Source organism: Callospermophilus lateralis, chromosome X, assembly GCF_048772815.1.
Source record: "Callospermophilus lateralis isolate mCalLat2 chromosome X, mCalLat2.hap1, whole genome shotgun sequence".
Classification (NCBI taxonomy): domain Eukaryota; kingdom Metazoa; phylum Chordata; class Mammalia; order Rodentia; family Sciuridae; genus Callospermophilus; species Callospermophilus lateralis.
This window is the reverse complement of record NC_135325.1, coordinates 15,504,208-15,518,933: the sequence shown is the minus strand read 5'-3', so window position 1 is coordinate 15,518,933 and position 14,726 is coordinate 15,504,208. Positions and strand designations below refer to the sequence as shown.

General features: G+C 38.9%; 1 protein-coding gene across 1 annotated transcript; it reads right to left on the bottom strand.

The window, feature by feature from the left end:
* Window positions 1-6,652: 6,652 nt before the first annotated feature.
* LOC143639353 (melanoma-associated antigen B10-like) lies at window positions 6,653-7,693 on the bottom strand. Its single transcript, XM_077107514.1, has one exon. It carries the CDS (start codon window positions 7,691-7,693, stop codon window positions 6,653-6,655), a length of 1,041 nt encoding a protein of 346 aa, XP_076963629.1.
* Window positions 7,694-14,726: the final 7,033 nt, after the last annotated feature.

Sequence of the window (14,726 nt, the reverse complement as noted above, 5' to 3'; positions counted from 1 at the left end):
CAGACATAGTCACAAGAACAGCACTGTTCTGCAGAGAAATCAGGGACTATGGGAAGCAAAATAAGCTGGGGATAACATCAGGATCATTTTTCAAGATATATCTACACTCAACCCTTTACTATAGAGTCAGTGAAATAATTAGCTTCAGGGACTACCGCCTCTTTACACCCACATACTCCCTTGTATTATTCATGGCCCCTACTTGCCCTGTTGTAGCTGGCTTTAATCACCAATCACACCCAGTTTTACAGCATCAACTTCTGTGGTAGAAGGGACACATATACAGAGGAAGAAATACCCATTCTTGTCAGGGATCACAAGAATTCCTAGGCCTGCAATGCTAGCAAGAATGCATTGAACCACCTGACACCTGGTTTATTGTCCTCACTTCATAGTAAAAGGTGATAGAAATTTTTACTACAGGTCACACAATAACTTTGGGAATGGCTACTACAGAATCCGTTTTTTTTAAAAAAAATTTCCAATTCAATCAAGTCAGGGTTATAACAGTAATAAAGATACTGAAGAGATGTAATAAAGGCACTGAAGAGATGCTGCTCTTCCAGAATCCATTAATATCACTGAGTGATGCAGAGGAGCTTGACATACTCTACCTGACAAGTGGGTAAAGGAGATTCTGAGGGTGGGTGTCTGTAATGCCTCTGATCATTTTGTCCAATTGATCCATTCACTCAGATCATCATGCTAATAATGATTCAGAGACTCTCAAGCTTAGTCATCAAAGTTATTCAAGATTCTCCATTTTCTCTCCTTCCTTCTTTACCCTATTGTAACAGTGGTCCACTTCACCTTTGGAATATAGCCTCAGCTGCTTATTTTAAAAGGGACATTATTTTGTTCTTTTCCTCTTCTTCCTCTCCCCCTCCCTAACCTGGGACAAGGAACAATATTACCTTTTCCCCATCGTTGGCCTATAAGTTATCTGTCCTTGAGTGCACACACCCAGCACAGGAAGGAGATATCATCAGAAGACCTAGGAAGTGACTTTCTCCCAAATTAACAAGTGAATTTCCATACACCATCAGGGCACACCAGGGACCCCGTTTGGGACACACCTGGAATGCAGCCTTTGAGGAGCTCCTTTAAAAGCCCTATTCTCCCTTATAGGCAGAACCACAGCCTGTGGGACTGGAGTCCCCATGCTCCTCCTTTGCTAGCAAAGCAATAAACCTTCGTCTTCCTTTTTCTCAAAACCATGTCCTTGTTATCCAATTGGCTATGAATTGGCATCAGGGACAAGGACCGAACTTTCAGTAACACTGCTACAAGTCAGAAGTGGATATTTGACTTCCAGCTTCTGTAGGCTCTCTGGACTAGGATTAGCTTATGATATGTCTCATGCATTCTGAAAATTGTTTTACTCTCCCGAAACCCCTCATTAACTGTGGGTTTCCTGTGTGGGTCCATTCCTGGCATTTGATCATTCCACCAAATTGTTTCTTCTCAAAGTAAAGAGATATATTTTATTGACATATCAGTATGCTAAATTATGTACCCACTGTTGTTCAAGACAACATTATTGAAATTTAACTTTATGTATGTAAGGAATTAAGTACAATTCCTGCAAGACTTTCTTAGAAAACAAGGAGATACAAATTAAAATAAGAGTGAGACAATCCATTTTCAATCAACTTTAACCAAAATTTTAAAAATTTGATAAAATAAAATGCCTGTGAGATATTAATTTATTCACATTCATTAATATGTGAGAATATAAATTGGTACAGCTTCATTGGAACGAAACATTGTGAGCAATATTCATAAAAATTTACAGTCCTCACACTCTTTCCACTTTAATTTGTGTTTTTACACATCTTTCTTATAATGAAACATGCATGTTTGCTCAAAAATTGATGTTCTATAAAATGTTGTTATCAATTGTAATCATAGCAACAAATGGGAAGCAATTTATGTGTCCATCAGGAGGAGATTGGTTCAGTTAATTGTGGCACATACATACTTTGTAATTCTAGGGAATAGTTAAAGGAGTAAAGTGGATCTATAAGTATTGTCACAGAAAGATATTGCATTCATTTTAGTCAGTGGCAAGGGTATGAGGCAGAATGATATTATGACAGTTATAAATTTATGTTAAAACTTGTATATAGATGAAAAAGCCTTAAATAAATGTTAAAATACTACATGTAGTATTTTTAATGTGGTTATCTTTGAGGAGAAGCCGAATTTTGGAGGAAGCAGAGTTTGTATTTATCTGTATTTTAGAATTTTTTTACTACAATAATATGTCCCTTCTTCTTTGTAATTAAAATATTTCAATAAGAGTAACAGCAGAAAAAGTAGCTGTGTGTTATACACACATATAGGATGTATACAACATAATAGGAGAAGCCTGAAATCTGAATAGCTTTGAAAGGAAAGTGACCACAACACTCAGAGCGACCAAGAGAGCTTTATTGCAGCAGTGCAAAAGCGGAGAAAGAGAGATTGAGAGATAGAGATAGAGATAGAGAGAGAGAGAGAGAGAGAGAGAGAGAGAGAGAGAAAGCAAGAGAGGGAGACAGAGAGAGCAAGAGAGCAAGAGAGACAGAAAGCAAGAGAGAGAGAGAAAGGAAGGCCCCGCAGGAGGGAGTTTTTATAGCCCAAATCTAATGGGGTCTCTGGGTCTGCAAGCTGCCTTCTTGGTGTACAATGATTGGATCACACAGTATTTGCTAAGGGTGTCATCTTCTGCCTTCAGGCAGATGGGACTGGGGTCAGATGTGGGTTTCTGTTACCAGACCGGTGTTCAGCCTTGAGTGGGGTTGAGTGTTCAGACTTGGCACATATGGTGTGACCCTATACTGCGTACATCCATAGAAATGTAAAGTTGTGCTGCAATTGTGCATAATGAATAAAAATGCATTCTGCTGTCATATATACCTAATTAAAATAAATTAATTTAAAAAGCTTATTTCATATGCAAATAAAATTTGATGTGAATTGGCAGGTGTTCTCTGCTGTCAGATGACCTAGGGATCTAGGCTACTTCCAACATATGGCTCCACATCTAAACATGTATTTTACATGGTCATTACTGGATGGAATAGAAAGCATGAAGATGGCAGACAGGCTCTCAAGTGCCTTGATCTAAAGTAAAAAATCACAATTCTGCTCATATTTTTTCAAGGTTAGTGACATGTCCTTTCCTAACCACAAGTAAACTGGCAATATAGTCTCCATATAAACCAAGAATAGAAAGCAAGACACAAAGTACATGAGAAATTGTAGTCTCTTCAATTAACTGTTACTTTGTAGGCACCCAATAAAAAGCTACTATTATAATTTGTTATGATGATAGCCTTCTTTGTTCTTGGGAGGTTTTTCTGAAAATATAAAATATCATTGCTATTCAGAAGCACTTTCTTGTGACTATCTATGACAAGTGTTTTTAAATCCAGGATCACACCATTTTTCAAAATGATTCAATAAATCTCCACAAGAAGGGTTCACCCTTTTCTATTCAGTAGCATCTTTCTATACTAACCTTTTCACTAACCTCTATAATCTCTAAAGACTGAGAAATTTATTATTTTGTATGGTCTCTGGTCAAAATCATAACTTGTGAGTTTCTGCTATCACCACCCCCCACCTGATGAACATACCTAAACGCTTGTACAGGTGCCCTTAGGCACAATGAAAAAGCCAGAATTTTCCCTTGGGGTAGATACAGACAAAAGTCAGGAGAATGATGGTGAATTATTTTTTATTTTCTTATCAAGGCTGGCATTTCTGCCAGGGAGACATTTTCTACCTCTGTGGTAGACTGAATAATTACTCCACAAAGATTTCCATACTCTTATCCCTGAAAGGCATGTTATGTTACATGGCCAAAGGCACTTTGCAAATATAATTAAAATTATGGAATGGACCTTAAAAATAGGTTATACTGGATTGTCTGCACAGACCAATCTAATTGCATAAGCCCTTAGAAGCACAGAAATTTCTAAGGCAGAAGAGAGATGCAGCAGAGGGGAATGTTACAGTCCAAGCATGAGATAGGTTTAATGTGCCATTTCTCATTCAAAAAGTAGGAATTCACATGCAAAACTTCAGAGAGGCCTCAAGGAACTATGGCAGCTCCAGCTGATAGTCAGCAAGGAAACTCATTCCTCACTCAAAACTACCAAGAACTAGATTCCTCATAGAACTAGATTCTGAGAACAACCTGAACAAAGCTGGAATAAGATTCTCCCCAGTGTTTCCAAATAAGAAGCCAAGATTTGAAATTTCTATTTGGACTTAGGTAACTGGGAAAATAAACCAGAAGCAGCAGCAGCACACACTTCTCACCTACAGAAATGTGAGATAATAAATGTGTGTTGCTTAAGTCCCATAATGTATGGTAGTTTGTTACATCAGCATAAAAAACCAGGGCTGGGGTTGTGGCTCAGCGGTTGAGCGCTTGCCTAGCACGTGTGAGGCCCTGGGTTCGATCCTCAGCACCACATAAAAATAAATAAAATAAAGGTATTGTGTCCAACTACAACTAAAAATTAAATATTTAAAAAAATATTATGTTCTCTTGGAAGGACCCTAGGATTTTAAAGAATCTAGCAGTCCCCAGATAATATGTAATTCTCATTTTCTCCTTTATTTATTACAACTGGGGTTGGTATATCAACCCTAGTTCCTTCTTTTCATTGTCCATAAACATTATGTAGTAGTGTGAAGGGAAATTAATGAAGACATAACATTTGCCTCATGTAGGAAAGTGCTCACTATGTGGCTTAAACAAATTGAGACCAGGGTTCTGACACATAGGAGCCATGAAGTCAGGTATACTGCAAAGTTCTATAAGGCTCAAGCTTTTTGTGAAGTGAGCTTGATAAGCACTGCCTTTTAGGACTCTTGGGATATATGTAATGTCTGAAAGTCTCTGGCACAGTGCCTGGAATTTATTGCCTCTTTAATAATTGACAGCCAGTACTATTAATTTGACCACAGACCCTATCAAAATCTGCTCCGTGATTTTTGTAAAACAAGAGATGTCAGAGAATATGCAGCACTCTGGTAACTGCACACAACTCATTGAAAATAATGTATAGCAAGTAAAACTGAGTTATTTACTATACAACTTTTTTTTGGGGGGGGGCAGGAGTACTGGGGATTAAACCTGGGGTAATTTACCACTGAACTACATTCTGAGCCCTTTTTCTTGGGACAGGGTCTCACTAAGTTGTGTAGGGCCTTGCTAAAGTTGTTGAAATTACAGGAGTGCACCACCACACCTGGCATTATATAACTTTTTAGGGACATGTTATTTATTGTGGGTGTGGCAGATTCTTCTCCAGCTGGAGGCAACTTAATGATTTCAGGATTACTTTCAAGTACTAACGCCTTCCTTCCCTTCCAACTGTCTTTTCATCCAAACCACACTTTTTTCATTTATTTCACACCCATTCAAAATCTATCCCTCATTTAGGAGTTTGCAAATTATACTCAAGACAACCTAAAACGATGTGCTTTTAATTGACTGGTATCCTTTCCAGGCCAAAGCAAATATTGCCAGCAGGGTGGCTTCCAAGGACATTCCTATCAGGTGACCATTATTTCTCAGAAACTTCCTAGACCTGATCTGCATAAAACACATAGTTTGTGCAATGTGCTCTACTATAATGTAAAAAGGATACTGGGACAGGAGGCAGAACCCCTTTCATTAGGAAGAAATCTGTTTTATCTGTGACTCCAAAGTAATTGCTAAAAGCAGTTTCTGTTTCAGGCATTAGTCTTTTAACTATTGACACTTCATTTTGAGGATCAGGCCCCTGCTTACCACTCCCATAGCCTCATCTGATCCACTCCCCAGCTAGTTACAACTTGATTCATACTGAAGGATTGACAGTTTCTTAAAGCCCCCCACCCACTTGTCTGAGGGCATTTGAAACTGACTACTCTCATCTGGATTCTCCTGACTTCTTTTAACTTGCTATCTTCTTAAAATGACAGCTGTTCCTAGATTCTAAAATTTAGTGGGCAAGGGTGGATCTTGTTTATCCTGATATTCCAAATATTAGCATAGAGGCTTCTATAAGCAGATGCCTAGGTAATGTTTAAGAAATAAATGAGGACAGCTGTGTGCAAAAGAATTTATTATGATATAATTTCTACTATATTCTTGAAGAAGCTAAATAAATCCAAGCATATATCTCTTAATTTTATAGGACAGGCCAAAAGTGATTACAAAATACAGCAATTTATCATCTTTTACTTTTTTTTATTTAGTTATTTCAGTCTATTTAGCTGCTGAGTTCTTTCATATTTCCAAGGAAATGCATAATCCACGTTCTGTTATCTTGTTTCAAATCACTAAATAAGATGGAAAGTCTCTCAATTTATTCTGTAAAATATTAAGACTCTTGCAGCTTATAAGCATCAATAAATGCATAAATCATGCCATTCATAAGCTTGGATTCTGAAATTATGTAAACCTTCTATTAAACAGAACAACAGTTAAATAACTAAGTTACCATATAGAACAAGGATACACATTATACACTGTATTGTCACCAGCTTAAAGCATAACTCACATGAATCAAATGTATGAAAGATGAAAAAAAAAAGAAAAAAAAAAGATCCACTGAAGAGAAGATTAGCTTTCCTCTTCAAAATCATAATGCATTTTTCTTAGCCTTCACTTGGGACAAGAAAAGCTGCTGGATGTGACCTTGGGACGAGAACTGGCTATGGCAGCATTATGGGCCTTAGCTGTAAGTCTGGCTTGGGCTCTTTCTTCCTCATCTTTCAAAGCCTCCTCATACCAGCCTGGGAAGGCATTAGGAATGGTATTGTGGATCTTAGCCAAAAACTCCAGGACTTTCATCTTGCTGGTTTCAGTATGGGATCTTGGGCCCCACAGGAATTCATAGCGTGGAGGATCACTGTTGGCCACCTGCCGATACTCCAGGTACTTTTCCTTCACTAAATCTCTGGTTATCAGCTTCCTGGGATCCCCAAAGATGAAGTGCCTCTTCCCATCATACACCCCCATCATATTTAGTACTGCCCAGACTTGCTCCTCACTGGCACAGTTACCCTTTGTGAAGATCACACCCAGGATAGTCATCAGCAGGCCGGTCTTGGGTATACCTCTGTTATCATTCACTTTTGCATTGTGGTCTAGTTCCAGCTTGTTGATGAGTACATAGATATTCTTGTTTGGATCCACTTCCTTCATGTCAAGGCCAAAGACCAGCTCCAGGTGCTCAGAGGCTTGCTTCAGAATCTCAGAGTAGCGATTCTTGCACATTTGGATTACATTTCTCAGCATATCTGCCTTTGTAATGGGCTCTTTCATTCGATACTTATACAGCAGGTAATGAACCAATACTGTAACCTTCTGGTCTACAACGTTTTTGTGCCAGTGCTCAGTGATAGCCTGTGAGACATTTGGCTTTCCCTCAACCTGGTGCTTAGTGTCTCCATTAGCTGTTTTATGTGAAACAGCTGTAGCAGCAGTCACCACAGTAGATGGGGCTCGCCCAGGTTCTTTTTGATTGCTGATTGCTCGAGGAGTAGATGAACTCTTAGGGGTATCTTTGAAATGAGAACATGAGGAAGAGTGGGTCTCTTCTTTGGCTGCAGTCGCTTGAACATTACCCATATTCTTGGGTTCTTCTTGAGCCTGGCGGCGTCTCTCCCGGGCACGGAGCTTACTCTTCTGACCCCGAGGCATGATGACTGGCCACAAAAAGTAAGCAGGAGTGTCAGAAAAAGGACAGGTGATTCAGTGTCTTGGAGAAAAGAGAGAGATTATGTCATCCCCTTCTGCAAGGAGATACCAACCACCTTCCTAGTTTTCCTGGAGGGCACTGCTCAAAGAATTCATTAAGTTCCTTCTCCCGGTGAGGCTTCCCACAAGGCACTGTGAAAATAACTAGTGTTTAAGCTGCAGCCCTCCAGTCCCATCTGTATCCCATTGGGGCTGACACAGTGTCTGACAGTTGCAGATCCTGTGGAGCCTCTTTTATTTTTGGGTAGGGAATATTTTCCTCAATTCACATTCAGGACCATTACTTTGATTTCTGGAAGGACCTGTGATCTCTGTGCTTAACCATACTGACTGACTCCCTCATTACAAAGCTTTCATCTCCCTGTGTGAGAAAATCAGAGAATCTCATATGACTTTATCTGCTGGGGACAACCTGGAAAGGTTGCAATGGAAGAACTCTGTAAGATCCTTTCTATCCTGGGATAATAATACCTATCAATCTTCCCTCAGGGTCCTCATCTTTGCCTCTTCTGGGATCTTATTGCTCTTCCTCTACTGACCTGAGACCTAGACCCTCACACAAGGCCTTCACATCTCTCAGATTACTGAGGAACAAATTAGGGAGGCTTCATAGTAACATATCTTCTCCAGAAATCCCTTTCAGGAATCACAACCCTGGTAGGGTTTTCTGAAACCCCCTATTTTCTCAGTATGAACTCACGATTTCTCACCAGAACTCCTTACCTTGGCTGCTTAATACATTTCCCTCTGCAAACTTGAGGTTAATACCAATCAGACCAAGGCCCTCACTCACATGATATTCCTAAGTATGTTGTGTATATGTAGAGTTAAGGCACTCAGAATGACAGATATACTTAAGGCTGCCCAAAGTTATCAAAAAAGGCAGGATGTTCCTCCCTCACTCTTCACTTTGACTTTCAGAAGGGCCTAGGTGACTACCCTCTAATGACTTGCCACTGCCCTGTCAGGCCAAGGATTTCATCCTCCTGTGACCACTAAGGATAAAGTAAGGAATACTTTAACCTGACAGTACTGCTGATGAGCTCACAGCAGTAGTGGTGCTCTGTGGGGCTTCCTTTGTTCTGGGAGAGAAAGTCTCCCTGGTCCTTGCTCAAGTTTCTGAATGTAACTCTTGATTACCCTGGAGACTCCTCCCTCTGCTGAATTTAGCCTTACACCAAGGTTCTTAAGAACTCTGTGCCCACCAGAAAATTAAACTGAGGCCTGGAGGGGTGGTGCATGCCTATAATCCCAGCAGCTTGGGATGCTGAGGCAGGAGGATTGCGGAGTTCAAAGAAAGCCTCAACAACTTAGTGAGGCCCTAAGCAACTCAGCCAGACCCTGCCTCTAAATAAAATATTAAAAAAGGCTAGGGCTATGGCTCAATCGTTGAGGGTCCCTGGGTTCAATCCCTGGCACACACACACACACACACAAAAGTTAAACTGAGGGCGTCAACTGTCTTTTTTTTTTTTTTTTTTTTTTTACAGTAAGCCATGGGTTTCAGAGGGCTCAAGTCAGGGCGTGGCTCTGTAATACTTCTGTGGGGAAGGGAGAGGGGATGGGGGAGAGAGGAGAGGGAGGCGGGGAAGGATGAGGGAGGGCAGAAGGATGAGTGGGGGAGAATGAGGGAGGGCGGAAGGATGAGGGAGGGGGAAAAGGGGTGGGGGAGAGAGGAGAGGGGTGCCCAGGGGTAAGGATGAGGAGGGGAAAGGGAGGGGAGAGAGGAGCGAGGGGAGAAGGGGGAGGGGGAAGGAAAGGGTCGGGATTACAGGCATGCACCACATGGAGAAACCTCAGTTTACTTTTGGGGGGGAGGAGGAAGGGCAGTTTTCCACCAAGGTCACGTGGAGGTATTTCACTGATTAATGGCAGAGCCTGGGCTCCTTTCTCTACTTGTCTGGGATAAACACTCTAGTCTAATACCTTCAATGACTTGGAGTAGTTAGAGGTGGCAGTGGGGCACAGTACTTCCAACCACTTCTGCTTGAAATCTCCCAGGGTTGACAGCAGGGGTCATACTTTGTCATAGGATTCCACTATTATGGGGGAGGGGTAGTTTTAGAGAACTCACATAGAGCTCTTGTTGGTTCTAGGCATATGATAGGACCCTTCCCTCAGTTGGCTACAGGCCAACACCCAGGTCTAATTTTCACTTCAAACGCTTAAGCCTCTATAAATGGAATTCAGAAGGTAGTATACCAGGCAGTCCCCAACCAGGGTCCTCTGAGGCTGACGGCAGAGGCGGGCTGGGAGGGCTTTCTGTTTTCGAATGTAAGGGGTCCCCTCAAACCTTATTTAACATCTTTACCTTGTGGAAAGACCTGGGTTCCTCCCGCTGCTAAGCTGACGCCATTTCTTTTACAATAAAGTTTCATCTCCTAGATTCCAGTGGCGGAAGTCAGTGGGGGGAACATATCCGGCCCCCCCTGCCCTTGCGTAGGAAATTTTCAGGGCTTCCTGCACTGTGGTACAATATGGGGGTGACTCTTTGGCGCCCTCTCTGTTTCGGAGTGCCTAGTAACATAAGAAAATAGAGCCACATTTTGTTTACTGGCTCATAGATTAAAGGCTCCGTGAGGAGAAAGAAAAAGAAAGAAAAACAAAAATTCCCAGCAAGCTCTGGACACTTTCCCAGCTTAAGCCTTTACCCATCACGGGTTTGCACCCCAGATGAGAGCTGAAATGGAGAGGATGCAGCGCAAGGTAGGCATCCCGGGAAAAGTTCTGAATTGTAAGAGAACATGCAGAGTGATCCTGGGGGTCTTCATCAGCTAAATTCAGAGGGTTGGCAGCAGGGGTCATACTTTGTCAGAAGATTCCACTATTATGGGGGAGGGGTAGTTTTAGAGAACTCTCATAGAGCTCTTGTTGGTTCTAGGCAGATGATAGGACCCTTCCCTCAGTTGGCTAAAGGCCCACACCCAGGTCTAATTTTCACTTCAAACGTTTGAGCCTCTAAAAATGGAATTCAGAACTTCAAGATATATTCTCTTGAAATTATGCAAATATGCATGTTTGCATAATTTCAAGAGACTCAGATCTTTTTTATTTTTATTTTTAAAAATGTAATTCTATTTATTTATCTGTACCAGGGATTGAACCCAGGAGTGCTTAGCCACTGAGCTACATCCCCAGCCTGCGCCCCCCTCCCGCCTTTTAATTTTTTTATTTATATGTGGTACTGAGGAGCAAACCCAGGAGCTCACACATGCAAGGCAAGTGCTCTACCACTGAGCCACAACCCCAGTCCCCTCAGCCCTTTTCATTTTTATTTTGAGACAGAGTCTCACTAAATTGCTTAGGGCTTCCCTAAATCCCTTAGGCTGCCTTTGAACTCAAAATCCTCCTGCCTCAGCCTCCAGAGCTGCTGAGATTGTAGGCATGTGCCACCACACCCTGGGAGACCCAGATCTTTTGGCCTTATCTAATATTGCATTGAACTGTGCAGTGAAATTCATTTTAGATTTGATCCTCATTTGTGGTATCAAATAAATTACATGTATGTTCTAATATTACTGCTTTGTGCAGCAAGACTTTTGACTTTACTATAGTGATCTATACACCATCTTTCAGAAGTTAACTTAGTTATTTGAATAACCCCATGGCCTTGTCCTTGGGTCTTTGAAAATGACAATCATTTTTTTTTTTTTTTGAGAGAGAGAGAGAGAGAGAGAAGAGAGAGAGAGAATTTTTTAATATTTATTTTTCAGTTTTCGGTGGACACAACATCTTTTTATTTTTATTTTCTGTGGTGTGGTGCTGAGGATCTAACCCAGTGCCCCGCACATGCCAGGTGAGCACATTACCGCTTGAGCCACATCCCCTGCCCGACAATCATGTTTTTAACAATGAAGTTCTATTTCTTTTTAATATTCCTAACATTTATTTAATTTTGTATCTTATTATCTCTGGCTATATTTTCTGGTGATATACTGCTATGTCTTGCTCCTTATGTTAACAGGAATGCTCCTAACAGTTCATATTTTACACTTAAGTTTGAATACTGTAGAATTTGGCAAATGAAGCTTCCTTTTTAATGTTAGTTTTTTAAATGTTATTAAATGCATTTGTGTTTTTTTCCCCCAAAGTCTTTTTTGAACTTTAGGACATGATTAAATGCCTTAAACAAAACAAAACCTAATCTGTTAATGTGGTGATATTTTAGACCATTTTTTATTCTAATAATATTTTTACATTCCTTGGACACAGACTGTATTCACAGCTGTACTGTAAGGATTTATTTAGAATCTTGGCCTCTACGTGGATGATGTTGGCTCAAGTGTTCTTTTTGCAGTGTGTCCTCAGATGGTGGTTTTCTTACCAAAGAGAGCTAGTCTAGGAAAATGAGTTGAAAAATTTCTGATGGTTTTGTGTTCTTTGGATGTGTTTATGTGAGATGGTGGTTACTTATTTGCTTATTATTTGGTAAAATTGCCCCCCAACTACCTAATGTTGAAATATTTAAGGATGGCTGGAGCTTTGTTCACAGTTAAACTTTGTATTGCTTAATTACATTTTTCTATTTCTGTTTGGACCAGTTAGTCTATTCAAATATTTTTAAATAATAGGCTCCTTTCATTTGGGGTTTCAAATTTAATGGCTTTATATATTCCTTATATTACAGAAATTCTCAAACATATTCAAATGTAGAGAGAATATATTAACACTCCGAATCAGCAATCATCAACACATGAGCTGATCTGGTTACATTTATATTCATACTTGCCATCATCTCTACATAATGTGAAACAAATTCTATATATCATGATATTTAATTTTTAAATATTTCAATATCTTGTTCTAAAAGATGAAAGCATGACAAGGTATACTATCTTAAAAAGTAACTCCTTAATATAATCAAATGTCCGGCTATTTTTCACATTTACCTAACTGACTTACATAATTTAAAACGATTTTTCCTTGAACCTGAGTCCAAAAAGATCTATTTTTGTCCCTGTTTTTTATATCCATTAATATATAGGTCCTTCTCCCATCACAACACACATATATATACACACATAGACATACCTCTTTTTCCTAGTAATTTTTTGTTTTAAAAAAGCCAGACCTGTGCTCTGTCCAGCTTCACATAGTATGAGTTTTGCTGATTACAAAACTGGTATCTTTTTCCCCTTGTATTTCTTTCAATTGGTAGAAATTTTTTTTTTCTAGATTAGGTTTAATGAATGTTCTCTTTGTTTTTTGTTTGAAAAAAATCACCAAAGAGCTAATACAGTGAATTTCCAACATGAAAAATGCCTTCCATCATGAGGGAAACTAACCCAAATGCCTGTCTTGCTTTCTGATAATACTGGCAATCTTTGAAGATTAGCACATTTATCTATTAGTTAATTAAAGGTTGCACAAAGTTAATTTTCTAGTTCTATGAGTCCCTCTGAGTTTATTAAATAAAATATATCTTTATGTAGAAATCATTCTTTGTCTACCATTGGTAATGGCATTTATTGTGTTCTCTTATAACATTTAAATTTTTCCTGTTCCTATAATTTATATAATATTATTTAACAAATGTCATTTATTTTCCTGTCTTTGTTTTATAATTAATAGTACCTATGAAATGACCTGTTGTGTGAATCTTTTCAAAGAATGGGCTTTTGTTAGTTGCCTTCACTGTCTTCTAATTGATAATTTCTTCATTTATATTCTTTATTGCCTACAATCTGTTTCTTTGGGATTTTTTCTATTCTTTCTCAAACTTCTTGAGTTTTCATGTTTTAAATACTTCTGATTTTTCTATTCAATCTATTGAAGTCTGTTAATATCCCTCTGAGTAACTATTACTTAGTATTTTCCACAGGTAATGTTATAGAAATTTATGTGTAGTGCTCCAATATTTTACAAGTTGAATGTATGTCTACTGTCATGCTCTTATACCTTTTTGAATAGGTGTGTAAATACTATTGAGTGAAAAAATATTTTTGAGAAGTATGTGAAAGAGTAGAAAAGATCATGGACTCTAGAGCCAGAGGTAGATGTAGAAAAGATTACACTTACTGGGAGAATATAAATTGACACATTTATTTTGGACAAAGGTTTGTCAGTTGCTTAAAAAGTTAATTATACATCTGCAATATGACCTACCTATAATACTCCCAGGTATTTTTCTGAGAAGAATGAGAAGAAATGGCTATGCAAGGATGTATATATAGAAGTTCATGGCACCTTTATTTGTAATTTTGAAAAAGTGGAAACAATCCAAATATCCATCAATAGATGACTAGATAAACTGTGGTGTATACAATGAAATATTATTCAGCAATAAACAGAATTAATTTTGTTTCCAGGACCAAGGGCCAAACTCAGGGCCTTTTGTGTGCTAGGCAAGCATTCTGCCACTGAGCTAAAACCCCAAACCCCAGAATGAATTATTGATAAAGAGTATAACATGGATGCATTTCCAAGCAATTTTTCTGAGTGATAGAAGCCAGACAAAATAGTTGGTGCTGAATTATTCCATTTATGCTGAAATACAGGAGATGAAAACCAATTCATAGTGACAGAAAGAAGATCAGTGGTTACCTATAGACTCAGGGATTTACAAGAGATTACAAAGTAGCATGAAAAATCTCTTGGAGACAATGGACATATTCATTATAATGATTGTGAGGGTGGTTACATGGATGAATACATGTGTCAGAGCATATCAAATTGTATGCTTTAAGTATATACAGTTTATTGTAGATACGTATTTGTTAATAATAATAGAACTATGAAATCAACATAGAACAAAAGATACTTTAAGGAAAATGAATCTCCAGTAAGCTTTATATTGGTAGTGCTTAGTCTGTTTGTTTAACTCATTTATAAACAGGCCAAATATTACTTAATTCCTTTTAGCTTAGTAGACACCAACTATTTAAGTAGTTGTACTGCATTTTCACATAGGTGAGATGCAATTGTGTATATATTATTCAACTGATCTTTCTCTTCGATAATTTTGGGCTCATCTTCT

Excerpts from the sequence above, each read along its gene's own strand:
- LOC143639353 (XM_077107514.1), bottom strand. The coding sequence starts at position 7,693 with ATGCCTCGGGGTCAGAAGAGTAAGCTCCGTGCCCGGGAGAGACGCCGC.